Source organism: Balaenoptera borealis, assembly GCF_965194805.1.
Source record: "Balaenoptera borealis genome assembly, chromosome: 2".
NCBI lineage: Eukaryota > Metazoa > Chordata > Mammalia > Artiodactyla > Balaenopteridae > Balaenoptera > Balaenoptera borealis.
The window spans coordinates 160,276,279-160,298,367 of NC_138867.1; the positions used below are offsets into that span (position 1 = coordinate 160,276,279).

The following is a 22,089-nucleotide window of genomic DNA, read 5'->3' on the forward strand; positions in this document are numbered from 1 at the left end:
AACCCTCAGAATGGGAGAAAATATTCGCAAACGAATCAACGGACAAAGGATTAATCTCCAAAATAGATAAACAGCTCATTCAGCTCAATATTAAAGAAACAAACACCCCAATCCAAAAATGGGCAGAAGACCTAAATAGACATTTCTCCAAAGAAGACATACAGATGGCCAAGAAGCACATGAAAAGATGCTCAACATCACTAATTATTAGAGAAATGCAAATCAAAACTACAATGAGGTATCACCTCACATCAGTTAGAATGGGCATCATCCGAAAATCTAAAAACCACAAATGCTGGAGAGGGTGTGGAGAAAAGGGAACCCTCTTGCACTGTTGGTGGGAATGTAAATGGATACAGCCACTATGGAGAACAGTATGGAGGTTCCTTAAAAAACTAAAAATAGAATTATCATACAACCCAGTAATCCCACTACTGGGCATATAGCCAGAGAAAACCATAATTCAAAAAGACACATGCACCCCAATGTTCATTGCAGCACTATTTACAATAGCCAGGACATGGAAGCAACCTAAATGCCCATCGACAGATGAATGGATAAGGAAGATGTGGTACATATATACAATGGAATATTACTCAGCCATAACAAGGAATGAAATTGGGTGATTTGTAGAGACCTGGATGGATCTAGAGACTGTCATACAGAGTGAAGTAAGTCAGAAAGAGAAAAACAAATATCGTATATTAACGCATATATGTGGAACCTAGAAAAATGGTACAGATGAACCAGTTTGCAGGGTAGAAATTGAGACACAGATGTAGAGAACAAACGTATGGACACCAAGGGGGGAAAGTGGCGGGGGGTGGTCTTGTGATGAAGTGGAGATTGGGATTGACATGTATACACTAATATGTATAAAATGGATAACTAATAAGAACCTGCTGTATAAAAAATTAAATAAAATTAAATTTTAAAAAAAACATAAGAAAATAATAATGATAAGAAAATAATAATGATAATGTTACCATAATTTTTAAAGTCCTAGAAGTCCCATAATTAAAAAGTCAGTTTTATTAAATGCTCAATTCTCAACAGTAAATGTATTTCTTTTTTATTATAAAAAATCTCCATCCCCATCTCACCCTTCCTCACCCACCCCTTCAAACGAGGTGGCAAGCAGAAGCAAGCCCAACAAAGTCCACCATACCCCCAAAAGCAGAAAGACAGGAGGTCCCCACAAGACAAGGTATGCTGGTGTCATCACTGCAGAGCCCTCCTGCAGGGCGCAAGGAACGGGAACAGCTACCATAACAAATACGAAGGAAACCGGAATGGGCAGCCTGACAAAAGACTTGTATAGTTTATACCAATTTATAAATAGTTTAGGTGCCCACCAACTCCAAGAGAACAGACCAAATTAACTATACAATGGAAGCCTCTGCCTGGGCCTTCTCCATACATCAGGTCCTCCTATCAGGAATCATTAGGAAGCCCAAAAAGTTTCACAGTTCCAGCTTCCCGACTGCTGTCATATTTGCCATCTTTGTCATCACAGGCAAATGCCAGCAGAGGCCTTTTGGGGTGCCAAGCCACGGTGAAGGTGGGGGACTCACACTGTACCTCCCACATCTTGTCTCCTATAAAAATCAATATAGAGAAACCAATCAATACATTAATAATAAGAGACCATACTCATTAAGTACTTACCTACATTAAATCATTTAATCTGCTTAATAACCCTATAGGATAAGTACAATTACTACCCCATTTTGCAGAGAACACTGAGGCGCAGAGGGGTCACGAGGCAGTGGGTGGCAGAGCAGGATGGTGAACGCAGGCCAGTTAACTTAAGAGCCTGTGCTCTGAACCCGATTCTACCCTTCCTGAAAAAACAGCAACAGCAGCTGTTTGTTCAGCACCCCTTATGAATCAGATGGATTATACTTTATCTTAATAAAGTATAATGACAATCCAGCAAGGCAAGTAATGATTTTAAACCCCATTTTATAAAGAAACAGGTGACTGAACAGCTAAGTCACACCTCAAGGAAGCAGCAGGGAAAAAAAAAAGGGAAACAGCAGAGCCAGCACAGGAAGTCAGCCTGTTTCCAAAGCCACAGATCTTTCTACTACACCACAATGACTTGCGAATAGATTTCTTTTTCCAAAACTTTTTCCTTACTACTTGTGGAAATTAAACATAATTTTTCCAAAGCCATTTTTTTTAGTCCTGCTTAACTTTTTTTCAACCTTAGAGTTAAGATTAATGTAGTAAAATGTTCACAGGGTAGTGCTGATTTAAAAATGCATGATACACTGAATTATACACTTCAAACTGGTCAACTATATGGTATGTGAACTGTATTTGAATAAAGCTGTTTTTATATATATATATATATACACACACACATATGCATATATACGTGTGTGTATGTGTATAAAGAAAAAGTTTTTTTATTGAAGTATAGTTGATTTACAATACTGTGTTAGTTTCAGGTGTACAGCATGTACAGCAAAGTGATTTGGTTTTGTTTTTTTTTTCTTTTTTTTTCAGATCACTTTCCATTACAGGTTATTACGAGATATTGAATATAGTTCCCTGCAGTATACAGTGAATCCTTGTTGCTTATTTATTTTACAGAGTAGTTTGTATCTGTTAATCCCGTACTCCTAATTTATCCCTCCCCTGACTCCCATTCCCTTTTAGTAAACCATAAGATTGTTTTCTATGTCTGTGAGTCTGTTTCTGCTTTGTATATAGTTTTTTTTTTTAAAGTAATCTATTTCAGGGATAGTTAACCGCTCTTCATAATGCTAGGATCTGGCAATCTATAGCTACCTGTCTGAGCAAATTTCTGTGTTACACAGACATAAAAAATGGTGTTGGAGGCTGCTACTCCCCTTCCATTTCCCTTTCGGCCTTTAACTCCATGCATGCGTTGCTGCTGAGAGTAAACGCTGCAATAACCCTCCTGTAAGGAAGTTTGGTTCCTGACAAGATGTGAGCGGTTTGGACTCAGCAATCCCAATTCAATGGTTTACCCAAAAGGATGACTAAGATGATACTCATCATAGTATCATTTATAATGGTGTAAAGACCAGAAGCCATCTAAGAGTGGGGCAGCTTAGGTATATACTGGTATAGCCAATGGAATTCTAAACCCCATTAAAAACAGCAGTAGAGCTCAACAGCCATCGCCATGTAAGAAGCTGTAAGATCCTGCAGGTGAGGAGGGAGGGCCCCGGAGCAGCAGGAGAGCATGCCTGCATCACATGAACACGAGGGGACATGAAGGAGCTGCATGTCTGGATGGCTGACAATGCTCACCAAAATGCTATCAAGGGTGGCACTCTTTAAATCGTGGAATGCCAAGCTTTTTACTTTCTTTGAAGTTTTCTATATAGTTTGAATTCTTTTAATAAAGTGTCATGTATTTCCAAAAACAATAAAGCTACATTAAAAAATAAATCTGGAGAAGTTCTTTTGTAAAATGAATACTCACCTCTCATTTTTCTATTTTCAAGTTCTGTTTTGTTGCTTTTTAAAACAAATCACATCTATTTTGATAATTTCTTAAATTATAAAATGTATATATGTATTTTTTAAGTCCACATACAGGCAAAAGATAGAAATATCCCATAATGCTAAAAGAGGTTGTATTTAAATGGTGGGATCATTCATTCATTCTTTCATCCATCCATCCATCCATTTATTCATTCTTCTCCCTTTCTGTATTTTAAAAATTTTGTTATAATGGAAGAATTAAAACTGAATAAAATGCAAAATATTTCCTTTAATCACTCTCTTTCAGACCTGCCCCTTTCTTTCCTAACTCTTTGCTCCCTCCATTACCTGACTATAATAGTCATAATAAACAAACTTGCCTTAAGGAGTTTGTGCTAATGCTGGCATTTATGCTAATACCCATTTATGCTAATGATGGCAAAGTAGTAATGAGCAGAGATGAAAAACACATGACAGGAGAAGTCCTGATGGCCAGAAATGAAAGACAGAGGAGTCTCATTAAGGTAGTGAGGGTGTAGTTACCTGTCTCTACTTCAGCAATGTCGATGAAATGATCTTCCGATGCAGATGCCAGCATTTTCCCATCATGGCTAAAACTGAGGGTCCTCACAGGCCAATCCAGCCTATAAAAGAGTAGACAGAGGAGACATTAAAATAACCCAGTGAGAGGAGGGCCCAGTTTCACCCAACATGACATAAAATGAATTTATCCAACAAGGAAAGTGCTGGCAGAGTTGCTTACCTGGAAAAGCACCGAACACACACTAACTCATCTACATCCCAGAGGCTGACCAAAGCATCTGCGCTTCCTGTAGCAAAGTACTTCCCCATGGGGTCAAACTTGATACAGATGCAGTTGGATGGATGGGCGTTGATAGACTGCACAGGCTTCAGCTCTGGGTAGCTGAGAAACAAGACAGACAGCAATCAAACTGGGGGGAAGAGGACTGTGGTACTAAGACGGTAAGAGGAGACACTAAAGAAGAAAATGAAAGTAAGACAACAGAACAAGTATCAAAGACTGGAATTTCAAAACAACTTTCCTGAAAGAAAAAGATGTCAAACAATATACTGAAACACCACATACTTGAGAATATGAACCCAGACTAACCAACATGAAGACGTATGGTAGTAAAATTACTGGACTTTAAATTAGATTGTCATCAGACTTTTGACAGTAACACTTTATGCGAAAAGAAAATGGAGTAACATACTTAAGATACACCAGCAAGAATATATGAATTGAAATTTTTATATCTAGCAAAACTATTAATTATAAAAAGTTCAAATAATAAGCACAATATAATAAAGTATCTTAAAGTTTTAGAAGTATATAAGCTATAATAAGTATGAACTCAGGGAATCTTGTTCCCCTGAACTCTTCCTAAGGAATCAAAACTGGAAAGTGAGTTTTGACAATCAGTGACTAGAGATGTACCAGACTTACCAGGCTGGTAATGAGCAATAAATAATGTAGTTTCTTGTAGAAACTATATATGTTTAAGGTATAATATGTAATAGCTGTATAATCTGACAATATATAGTATTAACTATTTTTTTTTAATGGAGGAAGAATGAGGAAAGCATATTCAAAAAGCAAAATTTACTATTTTAAGCAATCAGATTGGTGGTGGTGGTGGTAGTATTGTTACTCTGAAATATCTGTATGTGTAACAAGGGATGAAGGTAATAAGCAACCACGGGATATTCAAATTCTATAATCCCCTGCATCTCTGAGAACCAGAACACTCAGTTTGGAAGGAAAGAGATTTTAACTGGAAGTTATCAGTATGAATTCACAAAGTATTTTATCTTTAAGGTATATACAATACATATACTTCTTAGCTCTGTCCACTGGAAAGGTCTAGAAACGGTCAACCCAACAATATGGACATTCCTAGCTCCAATATTATTTTCCAGTAAAAGAATCCAGGAATTCTCAGAGAATTTTCTGATTAAAGATTTGAGGCAGGAAAAACACAAGATGAACCTGGCATATCTTGTCATACCAGAGAGCAGGAAACTGAAGACTAATAGGACTATGTCAAAAAAAAAAAAAAAAAAGAGGGTTTCCCTGGTGGCGCAGTGGTTGAGAATCTGCCTGCCAATGCAGGGGACACGGGTTCAAGCCCTGGTCTGGGAAGATCCCACATGCCGCGGAGCAACTAGGCCCGTGAGCCACAACTACTGAGCCTGCGCGTCTGGAGCCTGTGCTCCGCAACAAGAGAGGCCGCGATAGTGGGAGGCCCGCGCACCGCGATGAAGAGTGGACCCCGCTTGCCACAACTGGAGAAAGCGCTCGCACAGAAACGAAGACCCAACACAGCCATAAATAAATAAATAAATAAATAAATAAACCCAAAGTTTAAAAAAAAAAAAAGACTCAGGGACCAACTTGAAGAGGATCCCAGTTGCCAAAAATAAGATAATTTGAGCTTCAATAAGGAATGATTACGATAGACTGAAACACTTCTACCATGCTTAAATCCATGAGTCCATAATGATTCTTTTTTATTTAAAAAACCCTAGCTGATCATCTTTGGAGGTGATAGAGAACTAATTCATTACCTAATGACAAAGGGAAAGAATCAAGCATTTATCCTGCCTTCTCTAAATGAACTATATTCCTGGGTAACCAAACAGATGAGAGGAAATGTCTCTTAAATTCCAACAAATAAGCAAGCATTTGGAATCAGCAAAACCCAGACTGGGACAAGCTCCACAGGTTAACAGCCTGCTTTTTCAACAGCTAAGTTCTAAGTAAAAGAAAGGGATGGAGGGGGACACTGTAGTTTAGCTGACTTAAAAGGCATATCAAACTTTTTTAAGTGGGCAAAATTAGAGTATCTAGAGATGCACACTTGGTAGCTAAAACTACAAAGAAATATTATAAAAATCAAGACAGTGTTTTTGGGGGAGGGAGTTTTGATTAGGAAGGACAAAGCCCATGGCAAGACTTCTGAGGTGGCCAGCAAAGTACTATGTCTTGACCTGGTGGGGTTACACAGGTGTTAAGCATATAATAGTTCATTAAGCTATACATTTATATTTCGTGGTTTTCTATATCTGTTTTATTTTCTAATAAAAAAGCTTAAAAACAAAAAACAAAATAACACTGCCTACAGAATAAAGTTCAAGTGCTATGCATAGAATTCCAGACCCAAATAACCTGGTCTCAAATTATACTTCAACTTTATCTTCCCGTTTCAGGATGTCTCTCTTCAGACACCTTATCTGCCACCACTCCCAGCAACCCTGATCTACCAACTACTCTCTAAATAAATCATGCTCATTCTCACTTGTTTTGTCCATTGTGCAGTTCCCTTTTGCTGATTCTTAAAATTCAACTAATCTTTCAAGGTCAAGCTCAGAAGCTGCCTCCTTCAACCCCCAACTCCCACAATCAATATAAGTTTCTTTCCTTGGGATTCTACAGCAAACTCCCAGCCTCTCACACAGAGCCTATTTCACTCTGCCTTGCATTGCTCACCCAAGATAACAGAAAGAACAGAATCAGACAGATCTCAATTTCAATTCCACAGTTTCATTCATTTAGAGAATATTCACTGAGATCCTAATTTTGTGTAGCAGATACTGGGCTAGGCACTAGGGATTCAACAGTAAACAAGTTAAATACAGTCCCTACCTTCATGGAATTTACAGTCTAATAGAAGATACAGAGAAGTAAACATGCAATTATAATGTAGAATGAGAAATGCTTCCAACAGGAAGTACACAAAATAAGCTTCTAACCTTGGGGGTGAAGATGGCTTCCCTGGAGGGGAAGTGATATTTAAGTGGAGACTTTAAGGGTACGAATTAGCTATAATTCCAAATGCATCCATTTCTAGTGCTCACCAGCTGACTAGTGACTCTGAGTCCCTGATCCTCATCTGTGAAATGGGAAGCACACCATCGACTCCCTAGGATTTCTCTGAGGACTCGGTAGAACATAAGGTGCCTAGCTCAAAGGTGCTCAAGAGAGGTTAGAATTCTTTATTACTACAGTTGAACCTTGAACAAGAAGGTTAGGGATGCCAATTCTCTGCACAGTCAAGAATCTACATATAACTTAGTTGGTCCTCCGTATCCACGGTTCCTCTGTATCCGAGGTTCCACAACCCAGATTCAACCAACCCCGGATCAGGCAGGACTGTAATATTTACTCTTGAAAAAATCCACATATAAGTGGACCTGAGCAGTTCAAATCCGTGTTGTTCAAAGGTCAACTGTATTAGTACTTTTGGGTCCTTCAGGACAGACTCACATCTAATTCACCTTGGTATCCACCACAACACCCAGTGCAAAAATATAACAGTCCCTTAAGCTAGAACCCCCTCACCTGAGTATGTTGATACAACCATTGCCATTTGTCAGGAAGAACATGTTATTGTCATTGTTCCAGGAGATTTCATTGACCTCAAACTTGAACTGCTCCTCCGCTTTGGAACGGTGTGTCTTGGCATCAATGAACGTCACCACATCATCCTTGTTGCCTACAGCAATGGTCTGCCCATCGGGACTCCAGCAGATATTGATGTTCTCCCCTGGGAACCCACATATAATCAGCAAGATACTGTTAGCCCATAATCCTCCAGAAGTTTATTTTGTTATCATAGAAAAACTAGAGCTATCGCCAGAGCTCATTCACTAAGGTCCTCGTCAACAGAAGGGAACTACCACTTACAGATCAACTGGGAGGCCAGCACATTCATCTACAAATTTCCCCCTTTAGTTTTCACGTTTCTTTAAGGGACACTTTTTAACCCCATTTTAGATGAAAAAATGGAAAAGAAATGAGCCAAAGTGTCAAAGCTGTGAAGTAACAGAGCCAAGATCTAAACCCAGACTTGACACCAAAGCCTCTAACTCTCTTACACAAGCACTTCCCAAACGCCAGTCATTCACATGCCATTTTCACAATTTTTGTACTATCCATGTAACAGCTATACTTTTCTTCATTCAAGATTTTTATTAAAATTGACCCCCCCAAAATTTTTACTTAAATAGCTTCACTTTAGTGATAAATCCTATGGGCTAGTTCTTTTTTTCTAGTAGGCATTAAAATATATACACAATCAGTTTTTAATGTTCATCCATATACCACCCAAATCACTCACATATCACCAGTTGTCTAGTTGGGGAAACCACATCATTCCACCTCCAGGTGCAAGTCTTGCCAACAAAGTCCAGTAGCCCACATTGAAAACATCAATTAAAAATTTCATCAACTTTATTGATTCTAAGATGCATATTTTTTCACACTTTATTACCTATAATGTATCTTAGAATGCATGAGGATACATCTCAAAATTTTCGGTGTATCATGACTATATGATAAATAAAACTTTATTTTCTTTCCTAATGGTGCATAAAATACTGATGCATCTTATAATCAATAACATCTTAGTCAATAAAATTTAATAAAGGGCCTCAAGGTTTATAAGGTAATACATGGTGAAGAACACTGTAAATGTACTGCACAACTTCCAGGTCACTTTCTCCCAGACCAACGAAGCCATTTATTCCAAGATCAGCCATTCTAGCCTATCAGCAGTTTCCCAAATTCTCCATTCCTTTGCACATGCTGTTCCCTGCTAGAGCTGCCCACCCAATGCACCCTGACCACTAAATCTATATGGCTACCCTAAGAGTTTGCTCAAATTCTGTGAGGCCCTCCCTATCTCCCCCAGGCAGACTTAAGCATTTCCATTCTGGGTATCTATTTTGTAGACCTCTCTGTTACAGGATGACCATGTCATATTACGTTAGGTTTTTTTTATACATATGTCTCTCTCCTTGCACTAAACCCTAAGATCCTTGGAGCTGGAAACTGTCTTATTCAGCTCAGGATGTCCCATACCTACAGGGTCATGCACAGAGAAGATACTTGAAAAATGCTTGTTGCATGACTATAAGTAGCTTATCTTCCTACTGCCCACTCTCTGAATAGTCACCTTTAGTGTTCACAGTGGCAATGCATTTTGTAGTCCTCACATCCCAGATGCGAATGGTTTTGTCTCCAGATGCAGTGACAAAGAGATCAGGATTACTTGGATGCCAACAGAGCTGGTCCACACTATCCCCATGCCCCCGATAATTGTTTTCTTTGACCTGAAAGAACAGAATACAGATGTCACTTCACCCATATGTACCTGCCTCCCCATGTAACTTCTTAACCTTATTTAAACCGAGCTATCTTGTGACCAACAAAAGTTTGGGTAATTAGAGAGTCGAGTCCTTCCAAGCCTCTTCCCCCAAACTGTTTCCAATATCCTCCCTCCCTTCCTCCCCAGTCAGTCTGAACTGTTCTGAGGATGGGTTCCACATCAATGCCCTTACTCTTTTGCTCTCCCTGGCCTTCCTCCTTCTTTCTGGTTTTCTACCCTTACTCTGCCACCAAGGGGTCCCAACCCACCTGCTCATTGCCACGGAGGCCCTATCATTTTCAGAGAGGCCCTCCTTACCACCACAGTGAGCCCACCACCACTGCTCCTAGCCACCCCTCACCACCACACAATTCCTCCTACCACTCTCCCACACCCCCACCACCCTCCTCACCGCCCATCCATCCATCCTCCTCACCCCCGGTCTTCACTATCCCCGCACCGCCACTCCCCGCTTATCTTCACACCTCCTTACTACTACACTCCCTACACACCGCCACCTCCCCTAACCACCAGTCCTCCTCTCCACCACCCCCATCTTCACCCCCTACCACCCCAGCCCGTTCACCCCCTCCTCACCCTCACACTCCTCTGTCTCGCATCACACACGCCCCTCATCTCCACACCCCTTCACCCTCCTCCCCTCTCCTCACCTCCACACTCTCACCCCCGTTCTCTCCTTGCCACCACACCTCGCTTTACCAAAGCCCTTCTCCCTAGCCTGGGCCGGGTCCTAGCGGCTCACCAACCGGTCCTTCTCCAGCAGGAAGACGCTGGCCGTCTTGTCGAAGGACCCCGAGGCCAGGCGACGCCCGTCGCAGCTCCAGGCCACCGAGTGCACCTTGGCGCTGTGCGCCGGGAACTCGCGCGTCTTGCTGTGGCCGCGGAACAGCTCCTGCATCCCGAGCACGTAGCGCGTCGGGCCGCTGGTCACTGAGCACCAGGGAGCCATCGAGCCAGGACCGCTCTGGCCCAGCGCCGAGGGCCCCATGGACGCCGCGGGGATCGCCATGCCGAGCTCCCGGACACCGGCTGGGCTGACTCTGCGGAGCTGCAGTCCCCCTTGCCGCCGCCGCCGCACGCATGCGCGCGGGAGAGCGCCCCACTCTTCCGCGCAGCCGCACTGTGGACCACCCAGAAGGGACTACAAGTCCCAGCCTGCAGCGCGCGCCCGCCTTTGCCTTTTCAAATTGTCATGGTTCCACTTTAAGTTTCCTTTACAAATAACGGTTAGGAGGTTTTTAGGGTCTTTATTTTCCCCTTACCTACTACTTGGTATATATATTTGTATCCCTGTTTAATCGAAGAAATAAACCAACGCAATTCTTCTAAACCTCAGTTCGCCGTCAGAAACACCTTTTTTCTAGGGTTGCTCCCCACCTGTCAGCCACCTCTCTTAGAGCTGAAGGCTCTCAATTTCTTGCTGGAGAAGGACCAGCTGGTGAACTTGTCCCGGGTAAAGGGCTAGGATTTTGTGGGGGCGGGAGGAAGAAGGAGGGGGGGAGGAGGAGGTGGGTGGAAGAGAAGGTGGGGGAGGGGAGGGGGAAGGGGAGGGGAGGGGGAAGGGGAGGGGAGGGAAGGAGGGGAGGGGAGGAAAGAGAGGTGGAGGTGTTGAGAAGGGGTTTGGGGATGTTTTTAAATATACAAATTCTTTGTTTTTAGAAGGGGCTATATTCACATGATTATATATGCAAAAATAGATACAGAGTGAAAAGTAAATGTCTGCCTGTGTCATGCCCTTTAGACTATTCCCCACCCTTCACACCCATACCTTCCAAAAAATATTATTAAATTTCTTTTGTGGCCTTCCAGAGATAGTTTAAGTGTAAATAAGCACCTTGGGAGAGGTAGATAGGTGTGTGTGTATCCTACCCCACCCCTCAAAATGGTAGCATTCCTTACATAACTTGTTTTCTATGGTAGACACCTGTAAGAAATCATTTCTTATCAGTATATGCATATGTCTCATTCTTTTCATGGATGCAGTCTTTAATGATATAGATAGATGCATAATAGTTTATTTGACTGATTCCTTTGGTGGACATTTTGTGTCCATGATTTGCTTTTAGGACAATACTGCAGTGAACATCCCTATACAAACTTCATTGTGCACATATGCACTTTTTTATTTGAATAAATATTGCCAAAACACCTGAAGAAGTTCTAACAATCTACATTTCCACCAGCTGCATGGGAGAGTGTCATGAAGTCCTAAATACTAAGTGAGTCCACATATAAAGCACAAGGTTCTGAGAGGGGCCTTAGGAAATGAGGCCCTTTTCTTTCCCCAATTCACTTCCCTACCCCTTTAAAACTAGAAATTCTTGGAGACTTCAAAGCTTTTTAGACTCCAAAGAATATTGATGACATCACTAAGATCTTGGGGTGGGAGATTATTTGGTTTCTAGTTTTCCCTCCTTAGCTTTCATTTTCAGGAATCTTCTTCATATGCTCGCATATTTTTTTTCCTACATACACTGAGAATTTATATCTCTTGGTCCCAGATAAGGACACTGAAGAACGAAGAGGTAAAATGTCCTGCTCCAGGTCACATGGCTGGTATTAGAGGTACTGACTTCAAATTCTACACTCTGATTCTTAGTATCTGACACCTCTAGGTTATAAATGTAATTCTTTGAATTTCTGTATTAATTCTGTATTTTTGTATGTTATGTGTTTTTTATTTCATTTTCCCTGAGTTCTTTTTCTATATTCTGTAAACACAAATGTTAGAACCTCAGTTGTGATAAGTGTATCCCACTGCTCTTCACTGAGACAGTTGTAATAGCACATTTCTGGGGACTATGAGACTGAAGTCAGAGAGTCTCAAAGAGATAAAATTCAGGGGAACAGAGACATGGGCCATTTTTTTAAAAACTTTTTGTTTGGAAAAACTAACAAATTTACAGAAAAGTTGCAAGAGTAGTAAGAGCGCTGTTATTCCCGTGGCCCAGGTTCACCTGGTTTTAGCATTTTGTTCCATTTGCTGTGTCTATACATACACGTATTACTCTTCTGCCTAAATGTTTGAGTAAGTTGCATACATCATTATTATTTACACCTAAATATTTCAGTAAGTGTTTCCGAAGAATAAGGATATTCTGTTTCCTATCCCTAGCATAGTTATAAGCTTTGATAATTTGAACAGTAACATAGAATTTAATCTACTGTCTGTATTTCAATTGTGTCAGTTTACCCACTAATATCCTTAGAGCATTTTTCTTCCTCCAGTACAAGATCTAGTCTAGGATTTTATACTGTATCATGTCTCCTTAGTCTCCTTGAATCTTTAAAAATTCCCCAGCATTTCCATGCTATTATGATCGTCACATTTTTTGAAAAATGTAGTCAATGGACCATTGTTATAGTCCCTTCTGCAACCCAGAAATTCTCTTTGGGAGCTGATCTTTGCTCAGACTCTGCAGGATGTTTTTATATATGGGTGTCGTAGGAACTTGAGTCATTCAGGGCAGAATCAGGTCAAAAATAATAATTCCAGAAATGCCAGGATGTGTAGAGGGAATTTTCAGGGGCCTAGGGAGACATCCTACAGTGAAGGAGCAGTAGATAAGGAAGGAGTGGGGCTTGAAGTATAAGTCCTTTGTTGGTGCGGGACTTTGAAGAAGCTGCTGTTGCAAAAGAAAACAGGAAGGAGCATGTCACTTCTGGCAAATCTTCAACGTATAGGTGTGTATCAGTTTAACCAGAGAAGCAAACTAGTGAAAAATATATATTACAGAGATTCATTGCAAGGAATTATTTTATACCACTGTGGGGGTTAGGTAGGCAAGTCTGAAATCCATAGAGCAGGTCATCAGAATGGACAGGCTGGAATTCTCAGGCACTGGCTGAAGGTACTTTCCACAGGTGGGATTTGTTCCCTCAGGGAAGTCTGAGTGCTGCCTTAAAGGCCTTTCAAACTGGACAGCTACATGTAAAAGAAAGAAGTTAGAACACTCCCTAACACCATACACAAAAATAAACTCAAAATGGATTAAAGACCTAAATGTAAGGCCAGACACTATAAAACTCTTAGAGGAAAACATACACAGAACACTCTATGACATAAATCACAGCAAGATCCTTTTTGACCCACCTCCTAGAGAAATGGAAATAAAAACAAAAATAAACAAATGGGACCTAATGAAACTTAAAAGCTTTTGCACAGCAAAGGAAACCATAAACAAGACGAAAAGACAACCCTCAGAATGGGAGAAAATATTTGCAAACACAGCAACTGACAAAGGATGAATCTCCAAAATATACAAGCAGCTCATGCAGCACAATATCAAAAAAATGAACAACCCAATCCAAAAATGAGCAGAAGACCTAAACAGACATTTCTCCAAAGAAGATATACAGATTGCCAACAAACACATGAAAGGATGCTCAACATCACTAATCATTAGAGAAATGCAAATCAAAACTACAATGAGGTATCACCTCACACCAGTCAGAATGGCCATCATCAAAAAATCTACAAACAGGGCTTCCCTGGTGGCACAGTGGTTGAGAGTCTGCCTGCCAATGCAGGGGACATGGGTTTGAGCCCTGGTCTGGGAGGATTCCCACATGCCACGGAGCGACTGGGCCCATGAGCCACAACTGCTGAGCCTGCGTGTCTGGAGCCTGTGCTCTACAACGAGAGAGGCCGCGATGGTGAGGGGCCCGTGCACCGCGATGAAGAGTGGCCCCCGCTCGCCGCAACTAGAGAGGGCCCTCGTGCAGAAATGAAGACCCAACACAGCCAAAAATAAATAAATAAATAAATTATTTAATTAATTTTTAAAAAAAGCAAATCATGAAGGACTCTCCTAATTTCTAAAAAAAAAAAAAATCTACAAACAATAAATGCTGGAGAGGGTGTGGAGAAAAGGGAACCCTCTTGTGCTGTTGGTGGGAATGTAAATTGATACAGCCACTATGGAGAACAGTATGGAGGTTCTTAAAAAACTAAAAATAGAACTACCATATGACCCAGCAATCCCACTACTGGGCATATACCCAGAGAAAATGATAATTCCAAATGATACATGCACCCCAATGTTCACTGCAGCACTATTTACAATAGCCAGGACATGGAAGCAACCTAAATGTTCATCAACAGAGGAATGGATAAAGAAGATGTGGTACATATATACAATGGAATATTACTCAGCCATAAAAAGAAATGAAATTGAGTTATTTGTAGTGAGGTGGATGGACCTAGAGTCTGTCATACAGAGTGAAGTAAGTCAGAAAGCGAAAAGCAAATACCATATGCTAACACATATATATGGAATCTAAAAAAACAAAAAAAAGAAAAGTGGTTCTGATGAACCTAGGTGCAGGAGAGTAATAAAGACACAGACGTAGAGAATGGACTTGAGGACATGGGGAGGGGGAAGGGTAAGCTGGGATGAAGTGAGAGAGTGGCACGGACATATATATACTACCAAATGTAAAATAGATAGCTAGTGGGAAGCAACTGCATAGCACAGGAAGATCAGCTCAGTGCTTTGTGAGCACCTAGAGGGGTGGGATAGGGAGGGTGGGAGGGAGACGCAAGAGGGAGGGGATATGGGGATATATGTGTACATATAGCTGATTCACTTTGTTATACAGCAGAAACTAACACACCATTGTAAAGCAATTATACTCCAATAAAGATGTTAAAAAAAAAGTAAATAAACAAAAATGTTTCCAGGGCCCATCCCAGAACAACTGATTTAAAATCTCAGAGAGGGGGACTTAGAATATTTAAAACTCCCTCAGGAAATCTAATGTACCACCTAGATTGAGGACCACTGGCCCAGCTGTGCAGAAAACTTCCTGCTTAGCTTTGAAGGTCTTTCCTCAGAAGGATAGGCAAAGCTGGAGGCAGCCCACTACACGGGGAAGGTGCCAGATCAGGGGTTAGAGGATCTATGTTAGTTCCAGCTCTGATGCCAACTAGTCAGGTGAACTTGGCCTTTTGGGGCATCAGTTTCAGGACCAGAACAAGGGTGAGGCAAGTGAGGTGTCTAGGACACAAAATTTAAGGAGGCATGCTCAGGGATGAGTGTACTTACCCCATCTTGAGAATAGTGCCTCCTTAAGTTTTGCACCCCCAGAGTCTCCTTCAGATGAGGTGGGCTTGACTGCTTACTGACTTTCCCAGTGCCAACATTTCACATCCCAAACCTAAAACTTAGGCCAATATAGGACTAGTCAAAGGAAGACTTGTATAATTATCCATTTGAGTTTCGTCAATAGCCAAGCTGAATAATTCAGACCAAAAGTACTCTCTTTTAAAACAAATATCGTATATTAACGCATATATGTGGAATCTGGAAAAATTGGTGTAGACAATCTTATTTACAAAGCAGAAATAGAGACACAGACATAGAGAACAAATGTATGGATACCAAGGGGGAAAGGGCAGTGGGTGGGATGATTTGGGAGATTGGGATTGACATATATACACTACTATGTATAAAATAGATAACTAATGAGAACCTACTGCATAGCACAGGGAACTCTACTCAGTGCTCTGTGGTGACCTAAATGAGAAGGAAATCTGAAAAAGAGGGGATATATGTATACATATAGCTGATTCACTTTGCTGTACATTGTAAACTAACACAATATTGTAAAGCAACTATACTCCAATAAAATTTTTTTAAAAACAAAAAAAAAGAAAGAAAATTAGAAAGGAATTTAAAATTTTCATTGCAAAAATCATCTAAACACAAAAGAAGACAGTAATCCAGGAAATGAGAGATTAAAAAGGCATAAGGCATATAGAAAATAAATAGCACAATGACAGAAGTAATCCCTCCTTCTAAGTAATTGCTTTAAATACAAATGGATTAAACCCTCCAATCAAAAGAAAAAGATTGGCAAAATGGATAAAAATACATGAGCCAACTGTATGCTGTCTATAAGATACTTTAGATCCAAAGACAAAACTAGATTGAAAATGAAAGGATGTGAAAAGATAGTCCATGCAAATAATAACCAGAAGAAAGCAAGGGTGGTTGTATTAATATCAGACAAAATAGACTTTAAATTTTTTTAAAAAGGTTATAAGAGACAAAGAACGACATTATATTAATAAAAGATAGATAGCTAGAATACAGCTAGAAGATATAACAATTAAACATTTATGCACCTAATGGCAGACCATCAAAATATATAAAGAAAAAAACTGAAGGAACTGAAGGGAGAAATGGACAGTTTTCCATGAATAGTTGGAGACTTCAATACCACACTCTCAATAATGAAATGAACAACCAGACACAAAATAAGGAAATAGAAGATTTAAACAACACAATTGACCAAGGAAATAGAAGATTTAAACAACACAATTGACCAACTAAATATACCAGACATACACAGAACACTACTCAACAAGAACACCGTTCACTTTCTTCTCAAGTACACATGGGACATCTTCCAGGACAGACCATATATTAGACCACAAATTAAGTCACAACTGATTTTTAAAGATAGATGTCATACAAAGTGACTCCTCTAACCACAATGGGATTAAGTTAGAAATCAATAACAAAAGTAAAACTGGAGGGACTTTGCTGGTGGTGCAGTGGTTAAGAATCTGCCTGCCAACGCAGGGGACACAGGTTCGAGCCCTGGTCCAGGAAGATCCCACATGCTGCAGAGCAACTAAGCCTGTGTGCCACAACTACTGAGCATGCACTCTGGAGCCCGTGAGCCACAACTACTGAGCCCACGTGCCACAACTACTGAAGCCTGCACACCTAGAGCCTGTGCGCCACCACAAGAGAAGCCACCGCAATGAGAAGCCCACGCACTGCAACAAAGAGTAGCCTCCGCTGGCCGCAAGTAGAGAAAGCCCACGCACAGTAACAAAGATCCAACACAGCCAGAAACAAATAAAGATTAAAAAAAATTTTTTTAATTATAGAAAAAAAAAGTAAAACTGGAGAATTTACAAATCTGTGGAAATTAACAGCACACTCTTAGACAACTAATGGGTCAAAGAAATCACAGGGACATTAAAAAATACATAGAGACCAATGAAAACAAAAATACAACATACCAAAACTTACAGCTGCAGCAAAAGCAGTGCTACAGGGGAAATGATAACTATAAACCCTTACAATAAAAACCAAGATCTCAAGTCCAAAACCTGACTTTACAATTTAAGGAACTGGAAAAAGAAGAAGAAACTGAACCCAAAGCTAGTAGAATGAATTAAATAATAAATATTAGTGCAGGGATAAATGAAATCGAGAATAGAAAAATAATAGAGAAAACCAGTGAAAGCAAAAGTTGGTTCTTTGAAAAGATCCACAAAATTAACAAACTATCAGCTAGATTAATTAAGAAAAAGGAAAGAAGACTCAAATTATTAAATCAGAAATGAAAGTAGGCATATTACTACCACTTTTATGGAAATAAAAAAGATTATAAAAGAGTACTATGAGCAATTGTACACCAACAAATTGAATAACCTAGATGAAATGGACAAATTCCTAGAAACACAAAACCTACCAAGACTAAATTGCAAAGATATAGAAAATCTGAACAGACCTATAACTAATAAGGAGATTAAATCCATAATCAAAAATCTCCCAAAAACAACAACAAAAAAAGCCCTGGACCTGGTGACTTCACTAAAATAAATTCTACCAATTATTTAAAGAATAATATCAATCTTCACAAAATTTTTCCAAAAACTGAAGAGGAGTGAACACTTCCTAACTCATTCTATGAGGCCAATATTACTCTGCTACCAAACCAGAAAAAGACACTACAAGAAAAGAAAACTATAGACAAACATCCTATGAACACTGACAAAAAGTCTTCAACAAAATACTAGCAAACCAAATTCCACAACACACAGGCTTATATACCATGATGAAGTGGGACTTATTCATTTCAACATATGAAAAGCAATCAAGTAATACACCAGATTAACAGAATGAAAGACAAGAATCATCTCAGTTGATGCAGAAAAAACATTCCACAAAATGTAACCCCTCTTAAAAATGCTCAACAATTAAGAATAAAAGGAAACCCACCTCAAAATAATAAAATCCACCTATGAAAAACCCACAGCAAACATCATATTCAATGGTGAAAGACTGAAAGCTTCCAAGACAAGGATGCCCACCTTTACCATTTCTATTCAAGATATAGCACTGGAAGTTCTAGCCAGAGCACTTAGGCAAGGAAAGGAAATAAAAGGCATCCAAATTGGAAAGAAAGAAGTAAAATTATCTCTGTTCGCAGATGACATAATCTTATATGTAGAAGACCCTCAAGGTTACACACGCACACACACACACTCACACACACAAACACACAAGCTGTTAGAATTAATAAGTGAACTCAGCAAAGTTTCAGGATACAAAATCAACACACAAAAATCAGATGCATTTTTATGTGCTAACAATGAACAATCTGAAAATGAAATTACCAAAAAAAATTCCATTTACAATAGCTTCAAAAAGATTAAATGCTGAGGAATTAACCAAGGCAAAAGACTTGTACAATGAAAACTACAAATCATTGTTGAAAGAAATTGAAGAAGACATAAATAAATGGAAACATCCCATGCTCATGGAATAAAAAGATTTGATATTTTTAAGATGTCAGTACTACCCAAAGTGATCTACGAATTCAATGAAATCCCTATGAAAATCCCAATAATGTTTTTTGCAGAAATGGAAAATCCCATCCTAAAATTCATATGGAATATCAAGGGACCCCAAATAGCCAAAACAATCTTGAAAAAGGAAGAACAAAACTGGAGAGCTCACACTTCCTGATTTCAAAACTTACTACAAGCCTACAGAAATCAAAACATTGTAGTATTGGCATAAAGACAGACTTGTAGACCAATGGAATAGACTAGAGGGGCCAGAAATAAACCCTCACATGTATGGTCAAATGATTTTTGATAAGGGTGCCAAGACCATTCAGTAGGGAAAGGACAGTCATTTCAACAAATGGTGCTGGGAAAACTGGACATTTACGTGCAAAAGAATGAGGTTGTACCCTTACCTAACACCATGTACAAAAATTAATTCAAAATAGATCAAGGGTCTATATGTAAGACCTAAAACCATAACTCTGAAGAAAATATAGGACAAAGTCTTCATAACATTAAACTTGGAAATGATTTCTTAGATATGACACCAAAGGCACCAGTAACATAAGACAGACAAATTGGACCTCATGAAAATTTTTAAATTTTGTACCTCAAAAGACACATTATCAACAGAGTAAAAAGGCAACACACAGAATAGGAGAAATTTTGCACACTGTATATCTTATGAAGGATTAATATTCAGAACATAAGGAGAACACCTAAAACTCAACAACAACAAAATAAACAACCAAATTCAAAAATGAGCAAAGGACTTGAATAGACATTTCTCCAAAGAAGATTTACAAATGGCCAATACGTGCAACATCACTAATCATTAGAGAAATGCAAATCAAACCTACAATGAGATACCACCTCACACTCATTAGGATGGCTACTACCACGAAAAACAGAAAACAACATTATTCTTGAGGATATAGAGAAATTGGAAACCTTGTGCATTGTTGGTAGGAATGTAAAATGGTACAACCACTGTGAAAAAGAGTATGGCATTTCTTCAAAAAGTTAAAAATAGAACTACCATATTATCCAGCAATTCTACTTCTGGGTATATACCCCAAAGAATTGAAAGCAGGGTCTCAAAGATATATTTGTACTCCTATGTTCATAGTAGCATTATTCACAGTAGCCGAAAAGTGGAAGCAACCCAGTGTCCATCAAAGGATAAATGGCTAAACAGAATGTGGTATATACATACAATGGCATATTATTCTGCCTTAAAAAGGAAATTCTACATGCTACAAGCTGGGTTAACATTGAAGACATATACTAAGTGAAATAAGCCAGTCACAGAAAGACAAATATTGTATGATTCTACTGATATAAAATACCTAGAGTCGTGAAATTCATACAGACAGACATAGAATGGCAGTTGCCAGGGGCTGAGGGAAGGGGAGAATTGGGATGTTATTGTTTAATGGATGCAGAGTTTCAGCTGTGCAAGATGAAAAGAGTTTTAGAGATGGGTGCTGGTGATGCATGCACAACAATGTGACTAAAGGCCACTTAAGTGAACACTTACAAATGGGTAAGATGGTAAATATATATTTTACCACAATTTTTTAAATTAAAAAAATTTTTTTGCCATGGCGCCACACTCCCTTTTTGCCACCCATGAAGTATCTTTAGTAGAGACTACATTGCTTACTTAAGCTTTCTTGCGAGAGTCTATGTTTTGGGGGAAATCTGAAGGAGGAAACTGAGTTCCATGGCTTTATGCAAAGCAAAACCAGAGCCAGAGTTGAAAATAGAAGAGATTCTGAGAATGTAAACCCCTGAGAATTAACAAAAACTTCTGGGAAAACTCCAGACTTTTGAGGCTAATGGAAATGGTAAGATCAAAGCTGAACCTAGCTTTGGTGATATGGGGAATAAATGGAAAATTGTACTAAGGTAATTATTATTATTATACACAGAAAGGTTGGAAGTGGAAAACAACAAAGCCCAGAGGAGGGTGAGGGGATGCAGTTGGTCCAGGATGGGTGGTGGGATCTGCTAGACTGGAGTGTGAGGAGAGGTACTAAGGGTTCTTCCTCCTCTTGTGCTCTCACCCCCAGCCTCAAGAACCCATTGTGTCTGTCCCATACAGAGCTCTGTGATGCAGGTCTGGAACTCTACTAATAAGCATGCTCAGTGCCCAGTCGCCTGAGGCAGACGTGTGCTTCAGATGATGAAGACATCTCTCTTTTTTCTGAGGAAATTTAGTGCCCCAGGATTGAGCTCAAGATTAACTTTTGAGACATTTTTCTAGATCATCTATGATGTGGGATCCTCTTTCTGTTTCTCCACTCTCTCCAGAGGAATCCATTTTTATTATTTGTGAAAAATAGAGAAATGTATCCGGTTATGGATTCCTAGACCTAGCCTCCTGAACAGACTGATCTTGTTTTGCCTGTTCTTCCCATATTATTAAATCATTTACAGAGACAGATACCTCAGGTGGAAATTCTCCAGAAATATTAGAACATCATTCTTCTAGGGGAACAGGATAGATTGTCCAGGGGGTAGAGTGGCAACTAGGGCTTCTATTCAAAGCCCACAGTCAAATCTAGAGGGCTGTATAGAGAGCTCCAGAGAAAAACCTGATAATTAAAGTTCAGGATACCTGCAGCAGAGCAGAGCCCTACAATACTTGTTTTTCAGTTACCTTCCCACATGGATTCTTGGTCTCTGGGCCAAGCCTTTGGGTTGGGGCAAATCTGCAGAGCCATGCCGATCCTATAAAAGTCTCTGAGAAGATGCCAAAAACTCAGCTCTGGCCTCAGGGATAAGAATCCTACCTGATGGAGCAAACTGCATCTTTAGGACTAAAATAAGCAC

General features: G+C 39.7%; 1 protein-coding gene across 1 annotated transcript; it reads right to left on the minus strand.

The window, feature by feature from the left end:
• Window positions 1–1,009: 1,009 nt before the first annotated feature.
• On the minus strand, window positions 1,010–10,743 carry THOC3 (THO complex subunit 3). The gene is made up of 6 exons (XM_082380928.1): window positions 10,399–10,743; window positions 9,444–9,600; window positions 7,829–8,033; window positions 4,229–4,390; window positions 4,009–4,109; window positions 1,010–1,598 (listed from the first exon to the last, which is right to left on the minus strand). The coding sequence occupies exons 1-6, from the start codon at window positions 10,663–10,665 to the stop codon at window positions 1,435–1,437; spliced, it is 1,056 nt and encodes a 351-aa protein (XP_082237054.1). The 5' UTR covers window positions 10,666–10,743; the 3' UTR covers window positions 1,010–1,434.
• Window positions 10,744–22,089: the final 11,346 nt, after the last annotated feature.